We start from the raw sequence: 14795 nt of genomic DNA on the forward strand, positions 1-14795 counted from the left end.
TTTGTGTATTTGTAGACCCACTGTGTCTGTCTGTCTGTCTGTAAGCTGTAACACATGTGTAAATGATAAACTGAGGCCTACTATTATAAAATTGCACTGCAAGAAATTTCAGCTTGTTCATGTTATTCACATTTTTAAGGAAACTTTTATAAACATAATAAGATTTCATCATGTCATTTTTTTTTTTCACTGTTATTATTTTACTGGTCCAGCCCTCATATTCGGTCATTTTGGGCCGAATGTGGCACCGGAACTACAAGGAGTTTGACACCCCTGCTTTATATGGACTGTATACATTTAGCTGATTAGCCTAGTCATGTAAAATTGGGGTCGGACAATATAAGCTTGGTTTTTTTCCTACTCGTTTTCAGACAAAGTATTGTTAAAGAGCCACAATGAAATAGTTATACATTGTGTGACATTCGTTTTTCTTTTTTTGGTTGACTTATTTCCTTCAGTATATTGGACTGTCCTGTTTAAACTGATAATTTCTTTTACCAACGTATGTTTGAAATACTATCTCTCTATCAATCTATCTATGATTATAAAACATTCACCGCATAAATGACTCAAAGTGCATTAGGTTTTGGGTCGTAATAAACCGTGTTTCTGCAGCAGTTCCACTATGCTTTGCCTTTCGTGTGGTTAATATGCCGAGTGAACTCTGAGCAGATTACGATGCTTCCGGCCTTTTAAGTTTGTGTGAGCTGATGCTGCCAAACCAGACCTATGACTCAGAGACTGTTTACTCTCTGGTTGTGGTTTGGACATCGTCACAATAATTAAGCTCCCAAAACATGTCTTAGCTGAATTTTGCAGTTACATAACCCATGCAAATCTTACAGTAAAACGGCTGTACTTCACCGCAAAGGTTGAACGGTATTAATCGTTTTGACCCATTGTGGCACAGTTCTCACTTATAATTAAAGCTGAAATGACCCATCTAATATTCAGTTTATCAATCAACAAATATTTTTTTTGAACACAAATGCCTTACAGTTTTAGCAAGTGCAAGTTCTAAATGTGAGAATCTGCAACAAGATCTACAATGATGTTTTAGACATAGGTTACGTTAAATAATATCAATATAAATAGTTTTGCAGTATATCATAATCCCCTCTTATATTCCTATATTAATAGCCAGATTTAACAGGAAGTGTGCATTGTAGGGTTTGGTAACCTGTGGATGTCTGCCATAGGTACATTCTGTCAAGGTCCTGATGATAATTATTTTGACGACAATATCATATCGTTATCCTCATTGCATAATTGCATAAGTCAGACACTATATGGACAAAAGTATCAGGACACGTTGAATTCAGGTGTTTCTTTTAGAACAGGGGTCTGGGATACAAAACAATGATGACAAATATCATAATATAGTTTTTTATATTGTGATAAATATCATTACATTGGTTAGTTTTGTTTTAATTGTTATTTTTCCTAAAATGCCAGAGATGGTTTTTATTTAATTTCTCTCAACATGAATTTTTTTTTTTTTTTTTATCCATGACTACAATTTTAAATGTTCTACCTCTAAATTTCTAAAACGTTTTCATGCTCTGACGGTAAATAATAATTTTCCACCACAACTAACCATCTACTTTCTTCACATTTCACTTAGGAGGAAAATTCTCCTATTAAAGTTTAAGGAAATATTGACATTTATAAACTATATGGACAAAAATATTGGGACACATCATGTTTACAACTGTGAGATGTCCTGTTCGTGATGATTTGAGATATAAACATTAATATTAATATTCAATATGATATTTATCACAATATAAAACTATATTATGATATTTGTTATTATTGCTTTGTATCCCAGACCCCTGTTAGAAAAGATACATCTGAATTCAGTATGTCCCAATACTTTTGTCCATGTAGTGTATGACTCGGGGAATTATGCTATGAGGCTGACGATATGTGGATCCCAAGGCCCAGACTCAACATCAGTGTTGCACCTTTAAATATGACCTTTTTACTGTGGAAGTGGAGTGGTTTGATCTAAAACAAGGTTATGATAAATTCTACTCTTTAACGGACATTCAGCCATTTTCTGTGTAAAGTACTGTGAGATGTTTCTCTTGTGTTAACAATGCTGAATATATTGTCACAGATTTTGGGTGTGAGTAGCTTTACATCTATTTTCCTGACGTGTGTAACAGAGTGAAGTCAAGGGTTCCAAACTAAAACAAAAATACTGCCAGACAAAGTGAAATCCTGCCCTCTAGTGGCCTGTTTACATTAGAACACCCTCAACATCCATGACATTTACACAAACATTTGGTGTGTGTTTGTGTCTATATTTGAGAATCTCAAAATGCAGACTTAATTAGGGCCAGGCAAATGTCATCACTTTCACTGAATCACATGGCACAGTGAGAAGAAAGGGTGGACATGAACTTAGAAAACTGACCTCATCTGAATCCAGTTTGTCTGTGCTGCTCTTGTCCTGGTTGACCACGTATCCAGGCGGCAGCCAGTTGACGGGCGGGTCGAAGATGGACACCACCATCCTGCTGGGGAGTCCCTTCTTCTTCCCCAGGCGGTACAGGTTACAGTTGCTCACCTTGATAATGACACACGACCATTAGTAACACAGTAGAACTTTAATACATCAGCTGTTTTCTGGACGCTAATGTAAGTCACTGAACACCGAGCATGTCTGATCTGAGCAGAGGTGCTAGTGAGTTTACAACAGTACAGAGTATGACAGATACAGTCATCAGTATACTGTAGTAGAACACCATGTACAGCATTTGTTTAACAGGAGATACGCAGCCCAAAATGTGCTCATGATGTCTCATAATTGAAAAACATGTTAATTCTCTGGAATTCCAAAGACACGCACTGATAGGTTAATTGGTTAATCTAAATTGCCCTTTGGTGTGAACGTGAGAGTGATTGTTTGTCTCTATATGTCAGCCCTGCGATGACCTGGCGAAATGTCCAGGGTGTACCCCGCCTTCGCCCATAAGTAGCTGGGATAGGCTCCAAGCGACCCCCATGACCCTAGTGAGGATAAAGCAGGTTCAGATAATGAATGAATGTTAATTCTCTTGATTTGTAACAAACTTTGTGTCCATCTCTGTGAGTGAGCACTTGTTCAGTGATCCAGTGATTCCACCCACAGCACAAGTGTAACATATCCAGACCAAGGTTATTATCGTTGACGAACACTAACGAAATGACGAAAAATAGAATTGAATTTTTTTTTCGTCAACTGAAATAAATAAAAATTATAATTAAAAAGAGAAAACAATAACTGCAACTGTATTGTGTGCTTACAAAACTAACTAAAATGTATAAAAATGATGGATAAAAGTCCCTTCGTTTTCGTCTTTGTCAGTGTCGGATTGATAGGAAATTGATTTATTTCGCTCGAGCAATTTTAGTTAGCATCACACGGCACTTCACGGTCCGTCACTTCTCATCAGCTTCTCGTCCCCACTCTACCTGGCAACATGGAGACTAAAGTTGGGAGAAAGCAGCAGAGTCCTGTCTGGGATTTATTTGAATACGACGGTGAGGAAGATAAAGGAAAAAAAAAAAAAACTAAGCATTTAGAAAAAGACCAAAACCTACTAAAAACTAGCAAAACTGCGCTAAAAACTAATTAAAACAATTGAATTAGAGAAAAGAAGGCAAAACTAAATAAAACAAAACTATAATGAAAAATCTTAAACTATTATAACCTTGGTCCAGGCGCTGCTCAAACAGCATTAACAGTACTAAGGCACTCTTTATACCAGGGACAATAAACATACACCTCAAAATGTCACATTTCTTCAGATGTCACAAATCATGCAGGAACATGCCATTGGTGTTAGAGCTGCACAATATATCATTTGAGCATCAAAATCGCAATGTTCATGTACACAATAGTCACATCGCAAGTTCAGCAATGTAGGAGGCAAATGAACTCAACGTGTTCTCATCTAATTTCAAGGGTACATGACACACATTGCACACAGCGATCCACCAATCACAATCTTTCTTTCATCAGTTTGGAGTGAGTCGCTGGTAACTACATTGAAAAATGAGCAATGAACAAGAGAAAATCACCGTAAACGAAGACTTGATGCCAAAAAGAAAAGCAACATCATTTATCTGGACTTATTTTGGCTACAAGAAGGATGATACTGAAACACGTGCTCAGTGGCAGTAGTGTCTTGCACCTGTTGCCACAACGAGAGGAAACACAAATAATTTGCTTCACCATTTACATCGGCGGCACACAATTATTATATCCTCCTGAGCATTTATATATATATATATATATATATATATATATATATATATTGCAGGGTTAAGAAAAAAAAATCACAATGTCCGTTTTTCAGTATCATGCAGCCCTTGCTACAACCACTGCTGGTGACAAACAATTATGGCGTACTCGGAGAAATGTTCGTTGAAAGTCTTGACCTTATATGTGCAAATATCGTGATGTAACTAGTTATACAAAGTAACAAATTAAGCAGGAATTAAAACAGGTTGTAGAAATCCACTCGATTTTTGCCGGAATTAATATAAAGATTGCTTTGCAGCATCTGGAGGGTTCAAATTCAAATTTTATGAGCTATTAGGGTCCAAATACACAAATAAAGGAACCAAAGACTAATAAAAGGGGGTTTAGCAAAATATGACCCCTTTAAATAAAAATTTAAAAAAATGTCTGTGGAAAAATGTAACATCATACAGTTTCCAATCAAGGCAATAATGCAATGTAAAAAACCTAAAACTTTGACTTACTGGATCTCAGGAGGTTAAACAAACTCAGTGGTGTGGCAGAGTAAATCGCACTCATGTCTCGCAGCAAGAAGTGTCTAGGTTCGACTCCCAGTCAGACCAGAGTAGTGGGTGCTCAGGTTTCCCCTCCATTAAAAATAGGTATAGATTAATTCACCTGTCTGTGTCCCTGAACAAAGTTTATGGCTCCCATACTGTATGTCCAAAAAAAAAAAATTACAATCAGATTTTTCGCATTGATAACTTTCAAAATAATTAAACAATCTAAATGCTATTTCAGGGTATGAAACTGTAACTTGTTACCTACATCTTGCACAAAACCCCATTTAATTTGGTTCAGTGGTCATGGAAAAATGGGAATCTTTGTAAAGAATGCCATGGGTTAGTTTCTTCCAAATTTGGCACACTTGGATGCTCTTAGCATCCATATGAATGAAAATATTTTGCTCACAACTGACAGGGCAACTAACAAATTAATTCAAATTCTGTGCAGGAAGGAGGAAGAGCTCAATCCAGTCTTCCATGAGTTAATAATTTAATATCTTTCTTTAATCATTAATTTTCGCACCTTACCAATATTTGCAAAACTCAGAAATCTGCCTCCTTTTTGATGTGATTTCTTATTCATTTCGTTAGTTGAAAATGAAAAGAAACAAGCAGTCACTTTTTCAAAAGAGGTACTTTGTGCGAGAACACACTGAACAACTTCGTATTTGTAAGGCATGAATACAACAGACAACGTGTCTCCTTACAAAACTTGGAGGGAAGGGACTTCCGACATTCTTTACCAAGATCCCCATTTCTCCGTGACCACTGAAGCAAATCGAATGGGGTTTTCTGCAAGATGTAGGCAATAAGTTATAGTTTCATGCCCTGAAATTGCATTTTGATTGATTCACTATTTTTAAAGTTATCATTGCAGAAAGTCTGACTGTAATTTGTTTTGGGACATACAATAGTGGGTTCCATGTGCTCAAGCTACCTGCTAATGCTAGGTACTGTGTGTGTATTAGGATGGATAAAATGCAGACTGAATTTCCTCCCAGGGATAATGGAGCGAGTTAACCTTTAACTGCTGTTGACTTTGTAGGTTTCAATGACTCTATACATAATGTAGTTCATAACATTATTACATTTCATTCACTATTTCCCCACATGTAATGACACATGCTGTTTGTAGTGTTTATTGTGCGTTAGTCCAGGAGCAAATCGGAAATAGCTCAAGGCAATGTGCTCTCGGTGTGATGGTGTGTGTCATGAACAAAGCTATAACGAGACGTGTGTAGTCGTCAATGAGTGACAGAGCTGACTGAACCTCTTTAAACACATTAGAGACTTTACGGAGTGTGTATAGAAATCACTAAGGGCTATAAGCAGTTCCTCCTGTCAGTCTGTGAAGCTAACAATGTTGGTTCAAGTATCTACAGAGCTTGTCTGTCTGCAGGTTCATTACTCTATCACTCTGATATATCACTGTCAGAGTTCATCCTAGCCAGATTCCAATCTAAAGTTAGTTACGAATCACCAATACATGCCAGACAGTGTTCTATTATTTATTGGTCACCCACTGATGTAGCTCTTCAATCAATGATTAAATACAAGTCGACACTTTAATTTGCAAACATTAGTGAATAGGAAAATATGTGAGAGATAAAACTGGCAGCTTGTTCTGGTAGATCTGATTCACTTCATGTGATTTCAGATAACGATTTGTATCAAGAAAAATAATATTGTCAAACCAATGCATCTTCTGCATGAATAATGCTACATAATGTAGGGTTTCCCTTAGGTTTCTGTGGTTTACGTGCTATGGTTGTTTTACTAGACCACTATCATTTTTAAAGGTGTCCTGCCACATGTATTTCATTACTTTTGTGGTAATGTCTGAAGTTCTACTATGGACTCTGTTACATTTTTTGTGGAAAAAATGCCTTGGTTACCAAGTTTCAAGCCATTCTAACATCATATAGAAAGCCTGCTGGAAGATACAGCTCAATTTGCACTGGTTCTCATGAATATTCAACATGCTAATCTGCTTGACTCTGATTGGCTAACAGTTAGCCAATGAAAGCCTAGCTTTTCAGCATCATTTACCCTGCACAACAAGTAGAGGAGCTGGCGGAAACTGAAATTGAAACTTAACATACTTTGAACGTCTGACTCCTGGCTTCTATGCCTCTCTTGCATGGCAGACCTTACACGGAATTTTCACAACTTCTAACTCCAGTATCCACTGGGCCCCTTCCATTGCTCTATGGGCCCCCCCCCTTACAGCGACCCAGCTTGCTGTATACAAAAACTGTCACTGAGCTAGACGAATTCTGTGGGAGTGGTCTCACCCAGGCAAGCTCATGAATATTAATGAGCTAAGGCGTTAACATGTCACACTGACCGCTTGTTTCTTTTCAGTGGTAATCGCAGACAGAGGAGGTAGCAGTTCATTATTCAAATTCACGACATAAAACAAACAATTGCAGACCCAACATATTTGAAAAATACAAGTAAAAATGGACTGTGTTTAAATCTGTGTACAAAAAAGCGACAATACGCAAGAACTTCCAGATGAACTCCAGTAGGAACCAACTACATCCATGATACCTAGGTAAGTAAAAGTTAGTTTTGATACTGCTTTTGACATTAATTTGACTTATGGCTAAGCTGTGGTACCAAAGCCTTGTAATGGTTGTGAAAATCCTGTGATATGTATACATCAGGGTTCGTACACATTTTTCAAGGTCAAATTCAAACACTTTTCAAGCACTTTTAAGGGTCATTTCCAAATTTTTCCAGCTCAGCACCTTATCGCTGGAGCAAAATATATATCTCCAGGAATACATATACTCGTGATTATTTTTTTCACAATGATGTATGCTGTATTAAGTTATAAACATCTAAAAGTAGGTTTCATAATGGCAAAAAGTTTATAAATTAAAGACCACAGTTTTCTGAAAAAAAAAAAAAAAAAAAAACCTTTGTCGGGTCCACTCCCACAGAGCCAAAGATGAAGGTAAAAATGTACCGTAAGTCGACCTGAGAACACCTGGTAATTTTCTTTTTTTTTTTGACATAAAGTTTTATTTTTCAAAATGCATCACCTCTCTGTCAGTAGATCTGGCTTAAGTTAATATTAAAATAAATAAATAAATCACATCACAGAGTTGTAATTGTAAGCACTTTCAAGCACTTAAACTAAAGTTTAAGCATTTCTCAGACCTTGAAACCATAATATTGAAATTCAAGCATTTTCAAGGATTTCAAGCACCCATACGAACCCAGATACATTCAGAGGAAAATAATTTTTATTTCCTGTCCCTTTAAGTCATTACTGCAGCTATGACCACTTACCTTCTTGCTGCGCATGTAGCTGAGGCGGCCTTCGTGTGCGTCTGGGTAGGTACAGAACAGGTATGTGGTGATGGCATGCTTGAGAAAAGAGTCGCCGAGCATCTCCAGCCGCTCCAGGTTGAAGCCGTCGCTGGCGTTGGATAGGGTCAAGGCCTGCAGGATGAGGCCCGGGTTGGGCCCTAGGCTTTTCAGGGAGTCTCCCGCCTCGGCTCTGTGTGAGTGGACAGTGGCGAGGACGGGAGAAGGTGCTGTGGGAGCGTTGGGACCCGTGGCTGCCCGGCTGCAGACTGAGGTAGCTTTATTTGTGTGGTCTGAGGTCCTCCGTGGTGTACATTCATCGCTAGGCTGCGGAGGACTGGAGCTGGGCTTGTTCAAGCTGTGAGAGGGCTGCACAGGAACTGAGGTAGTGGTTTGTATTGATTCATGGCTCTGCGGCCCAGGGGAGCTGGGCCGGGAGCGTTGGCAATTGTCATGTTGGTGAAGGTGCTCTTCTTGATGGCCGTTGTCACAGCCAGTGACGAGGGCAGTGCCATTTGTTAGGTTCCTGGTGCAGGCGTTGTCACTGGAATTGGGGGCAATTAAGGGCCCTTGTGTGGGCAGGGGAGAGTGGTGACTGCCTGGTTCTGTCAGGGAACTGGGGTCAGAATTGACAGTTTCTTCATGTTTACAGTGATCCTCGCCATCCTCCATGCAGGACTCGGGACAGGAGATGAACGTTTTGCTGTCGATGGATCTTTTCCAGCCAAAGTCCAGGTTTGGATACCTGCCAGACAACACACAGCAATTCAGAACACAAGCTACTGATTTTAGGTTAAGTTGTCAATGACTGACAGAGCTGACTGAACCCCTGGATTATCTCTGGTCCTGCTGCTGTGGTCCTGCTGCTGTGGTCCTGCTTCTCTCCTGCCTTCATCGTCATCACTCATTTACCCGTATATTTGTGACAGTGTTTATTATATAGTTCTATAGATGGTAGAGGTTTCTACTGAAACTAACAGCTGCAGCCAGTAGTATATCCACTGTTAATACTTTTATTTAAAGCAGTAGTATTAAGAGTAATGGACATTTATTTTGGTAATTATACTAGCACCAGCTGTTGTAGTGCAGTTTGCTGTGCCCCCCCTCAACCCTTTTCTCTTTCTTTCTCTTCCTTTAACCACAACTGGTCTAGGCAGATGTCCATCCTCCAGGAGTCAGGGTCTACACCAGGTTTCTACCTGTTAAAGGTAGTTTTTCTTTCCACTGTCACCAGCGTTTGCTCCTGCAGGATTCTGTTGGGTTTCTCTAAATTGGCTTAAGAGTCTGGTTTAGAGCAGCTCATGAGATATCTTTTGTTATAACTTGGTGCTATATAAATAAAATTTGATTGATTGACTGGTACTAGAGACTTTACAGAGTGTGTATAGAGATCTCTAAGGGCTCTAAGCAGTTCTTCCTGTCAGTCTGTGAAGCTAACAATGTTGGTTCCAGTATCTACAGAGCTTATCTGTCTGCAGGATCATTACTATATCACTCTGATATATCAGTGTCAGATGTGGCAGAGTTCATCCTAGCTGGATTCCATTCTAAAGTTAGTTATGAATCACAAATAAATGTAAGGCAGAGAATGATATTATTAACTGGTCACCCACTGATGTAGCTCTTCAATCAATGATTAAATATAAGTCATTTTAATTTGCAAACATTACTGAATAGAAAAATATGTGAGAAAACATGGCAGCTTGTTACAGTGGATCAGATTCACTTCTTGTAAAAACAAGGTTCATTTGGGATAATGATATGTATCAACAAAAATAATATTGTAAAAACCAAAGTGTTTTCAGAATGCATAACACAGGTGACAGATTTTAGGTTTTAGTACCCAGGTAATTCTGGTGGAAACACGCTGAGGTTTTTCAAAGTTCTTGGTAAAGTAAAAGTTCCTGAGGTGAAAAAGTGGCAATTAAAGCAAAACTGTAATACAGGAAATACAAACCAGGATACTGAAAGACTTGTGTAATGACCAGATCCATCACGTTCCATGCAACTGCCAAATACAGGACGTGACCAAAAGTATGATCACAATACTGTAATATGTAACAAAGAAATAGGCAGTATTTAAATATTCTTCCTCTTATTTCCTTCCAATAAATATCACTTCAAAGGCATTTATCCATGTTCATTATATCCCAGGACTCCTGTAATTGCTCTCTTAGTTCTAAAGGACACTTGTTGAAATAAGTAGCAGGATTATTTTCCTCTGTGTCAACCTGCAATGAAAATAAATGTCCATATTGAACAGACCCTTCATGACATGTGCAGTTTATATCATAAGGATGTTAAGGTGAGTTTTACTATGTGTTTTATGTATGCTTTTAATGTGGATGTATGGTTGAAATTTGTATTTTCTCCAATTCCTACTGCTGCTGTTTTGGCCACAACACTCTTGCAAAAGATATTTTTAATGTCAACTGGTAATTTTCCATTTTAGAAGAAAGTTAATAAATAAGGACCTGAAGTCAGGGGGCAGAGTCTGAGATCCTACTCCTGCTTCACTGGCCGTCTGAGCTCGGAGCTCCTCGGCGGTCAGGAGGCAGTGGAGGCGGTAGAGGATGCTGGGTAGACATACTGCTTTCCTCCACAAGGAGGCAGGGATGGGGTGAATGGCACACAGCTCTGGAACCAAAATCTAAGGAAGCACAACACAATCATTTAAGCAAAACTCATCAAAGGATAACATTCATCTGTATAGGTGAATTCATTCATTCTTCACATCATTGTCAGTTTGACTCTCAGCATAAAGCACAGAAAATAAATCCAGGTGTCACACAGACATGATCCACCAGTAAAACCGTGTCTGAGGCTACACTTAGACCTGGCACTAATATGTGACTCTAAAGCAGGGGTGGCCAACCCTGGTCCTGGAGAGCCACTATCCTGCATGTTTTAGATGTATCCTTCTTCCAGCATACCTGACGGTCATTAATTGTCGTTGATTGTCCAGATTTTTTTTACCAGTTCTGTTTTTATACTTTAATTCATTATGTATACTGTGTTTGCTCTTATGTTCTATTTTTTTAATTCTCATACTCTATTTTTACTGTTTGTTATGCTGCTGCACTGCAATTTCCCAATTTGGGATCGACAAAGTATATCTGTCTATCTAAGAAAAAGAAAATACAGAACTGTCATTCAAATGGAGTTTTACGGTTCATAACAGCAGCCGTTGTCACCTGTTTATTCTGCAGACTCTCCCACTTGGCCTTCCTCTTCTCTGCACTGCTCAGTGGCAGGGCTTTACCCTTCTGGTTCAGGTGCCGAGGGGTTAAGAGGTTGAGTCTGCAAGAGAAGCAAAGACATCCAAGCGTCATCTCACTTTTGATAGGAATCCTTTAAAACACAATGTGTACTGACTTCAACAAATGCCTTATACAATAAACAGGGTGCTTGCTCTTTATCAAAAACTGTTATTTTTTTCCCCAAGAACTTGACTTTATGTACTTTTATACTTGTGTGCCTACTTTTTTGGTTGAAACTGTACCCGTTGTGTGTATGAGAAAAGTTCATTTTAATAAATATATGAATGAATGAATGCATAATTCACAGTAAATTAAGTTTTACTGACAGAAGTGTTTTCAAACCATATGAAAAATCACAAAAGTGCATGGATATCACACAAACAAGTTTCACTAGAATCATTTCAGTACCGACCAGTTAGTGAAATCATATCAAGTTTTTTTATATACTTTCCTATCATATAAGATTATGTCCCTTTGAGCATCCTCTAAAATTCAACTACGAGAGAAACTTTTTTCCATACGTTATTAAGACTTTCACACAAAATTCCAGACTTTTCAAGATCTAGAAAATTCTAAATTCCATACTTTTTAAGACTTTCAAGACCTGCGCAAGCACCCTTAGTAACTACTGGAGATGCCCCAATTGCAAAATTCTCAACTGATACCGATACTTAGAAATGACATTTGATGCCATTATAGAAGTTACTTGGCGTTTCATTAGTCAGACATACAAATATGACATAACCTTTATCATAACATGACCAATAAATATCTGCCATTGGTGAAAAAAAAAACCCACGTCTGCTGATGTCTGTCTAAAACCTCTGTGCATCACTAATAATCTGTGGTACAATGTACAGTGTGTTTATAAATGACCTCAGACCTTTTTTTTAAACTCGTGTTGACACATAATACAATAATATCAGCTAGTGTATCAGTCAGGTTCTGGTGGTAATCTTACTGACATCACCTTGTACCTTACCTTCATGATTTAAATGATTTTAAAAATGACACATGAAATATGACAATGGAAATCACTACGACATTCTATAGTTCATCAAATAAAGACCTATTATTCAAACCAGGTTCATTTGTAAGACTCAGAAAATAGGACCAATGTCCCTGTATCTCACCGGCATGTTCTATCAAGAATTAATAAGAAGTTGAATTTGTGAGGTTGTCAGGTTCTGCTGCTATGTTAGAGTCCTGTGGTCTTAATGCAGGAAATCAGTTTCCCAATAGAAGTGGGCAGGACTTTCACAGAAGGAGAACTCAACTAATTCAGTGAAAGTCTATATATGACTTCCTATCAGTGTTCAATATTAACTATAGTGATATCTGTAACCATTTCCAAGTTATAAGCCATCAAAATATGGCCCATTATAAGTAAAGGCAAATCTTTAGTATTTCAAAAAAATCAAAATTTTTCTTAACTGTGAACAAATTTCGTAGATATTGTCCCAAGGAATCTACGTTAAAAATTTGAAATGATTCTCTATCCTAATGAAATGTGAAATCCTGCTGCTGACCTGGAGGAGGTGTGGTCTACGTCCAGAAGCGGCTGGTTCAGGTTGGACAGGTCCAGGTTGTACTTGGTTTTGTAGTACTCAGCAAATGTCTCATATTCCGGAGATGGAAACTTGCTGAGGGGCGTTAGGTCTGTGTATACATCGGCGACATAGAAGCGATGAGGCTGGTCGAAGTTACGATACCTGAGGGAGAAGCGGGACGTTTCGATGTCACTTACAAATCAGAGACGTTTTATACAGTCAGAGTCTTTATTAACCCATAAAGACCCAAACATCCACTGGTGACCAAAACCATCTACTGATGTAAACTGTTTAATACCTGTTGATCCACTAATATTATTAATACATGTAAATAATTGATGTAAAATGCAGTTTGTCGTTCTTTCATGGTCATCAGATATGACCCATTTGGACGTTCAGAGGCTCTGTAGTTACCTTGGAAACACCGTCATCTTCTACAACATTGATTCACCAGTAAAACCCATGGAGGTGAATCGCAGACCATAAATGGTAAATGTTTTCTGTTCAATTAATGACATTTTGTTGAAAAAGTCACTTTTTCTTCACTTTTCTGTCTCTGATATAATAAAACACAACTTTAATCTGAGCTTTTATGAACATCTACATAGTCAGAAAATTAAATATAGGAAAATACCTGACATACACTGAAAAAACGCCAAAATACAGAAGAGGTAATATTATAATAAATGGTAATAAATCAATTAAGAATGATTAAATAGATAGAAAAAATCATTTGGGGACTGCCACAGAAGAAGCACTGGGTCTTTATGGGTTAAAACACTAGCAGTATTGTATATACCTTGGAATGATGACAGCATCCTGGTAGTCCTCCAGTTTGAAGGTGAAGGGGTTCTGCTTGGTGTACTGAGTGGTAGGAATGCCAGTGCGGGCCTCAGACTTCTCTATGTCCTCCATGAACTTAAAGTCCATGTCTAGAGTGTTGGAATCACCAACTGAACAATGACAGCAGAGAAATGGAAGTGATGGACAAAAAACATCTACATACATTTGGATAGAAAGCAGGGGCAGATCAGCCAATCAGAGGGACCCAGGGGTAAAAAACGACCTCTTTACATGGATTTATATTAAATTTCTAAAACATCTGACTGTAAATAATTTTCTACCACAACTAACCATCTACTTTCTTTAAGTCTCACTTAGAAAGAAAAATCTCCCATTAAACTTAAAGGAAATATTGATGTTTTTATCTCAAATCAGCATGAACAGGACATTTTACAGCTGTAGACATGATGTGTCCCAATATTTTTGTCTATATAGTTTATAAACCTCAGTATTTCCTTTTTTAGTTTAATGGGAGATTTTTCTTAATAATTTTCTTCCACAACTAACCATCTACTTTCTTCACATCTCACTTAGGAAGAAAGTAGATGGTTAGTTGTGGAAGAAAATTATTATTTACGGTCAGAGCATGAAAAATGTTTTATAAATGTAGAGGTAGAACATTTACAATCAGACACGGATAAAAAAAAACCAAAATCAACGTTGAGTAAAAACCATCTCTGAGGCCTTTTGGAAGCAAAGATAACAATTTAAATAAAACTAACCAATGCAATGATATTTTTCACAGAATAAAACTATATTCTGACATTAGCTTTTATTATTTTGCATCCCTTACCCCTGTTAGAAAAGAAACACCTGAATTCAATGCATCCAAATACTTTTGTCCACATAGTGTAGCTTTAGATTTGTATGGTGGGATTAGATACTACAATGGATGTAAATTTGTTATTTTACTTAAAACATATGCATTTATGTTGATGATATCAATATTCAGGATGCATCTGAAGAAACAGGAATAAAAAGGGTTTATTGACTGAGTCAAATCAAAATTCATATTTTGTGAAAA

At 37.7% G+C, this 14795-nt stretch overlaps 1 protein-coding gene across 1 annotated transcript in view; it reads right to left on the minus strand.

Annotated features, from left to right (window-relative positions):
* The window catches only part of dicer1 (dicer 1, ribonuclease type III), a 58203-nt gene that overhangs the window by 17206 nt on the left and 26202 nt on the right, over nucleotides 1-14795 (minus strand). Inside the window, exons 19-24 of the mRNA XM_030127213.1 lie at nucleotides 13728-13881; nucleotides 12908-13090; nucleotides 11313-11418; nucleotides 10593-10768; nucleotides 8101-8863; nucleotides 2423-2575 (exon numbers count right to left, since the gene is read on the minus strand). Of these exons, the coding sequence (XP_029983073.1) occupies nucleotides 2423-2575; nucleotides 8101-8863; nucleotides 10593-10768; nucleotides 11313-11418; nucleotides 12908-13090; nucleotides 13728-13881 (1535 nt within the window). The remainder of the gene's footprint in view (nucleotides 1-2422; nucleotides 2576-8100; nucleotides 8864-10592; nucleotides 10769-11312; nucleotides 11419-12907; nucleotides 13091-13727; nucleotides 13882-14795) is intronic.

This window comes from Sphaeramia orbicularis, chromosome 22 (assembly GCF_902148855.1).
Source record: "Sphaeramia orbicularis chromosome 22, fSphaOr1.1, whole genome shotgun sequence".
NCBI classification, from domain to species: Eukaryota; Metazoa; Chordata; class Actinopteri; order Kurtiformes; family Apogonidae; genus Sphaeramia; species Sphaeramia orbicularis.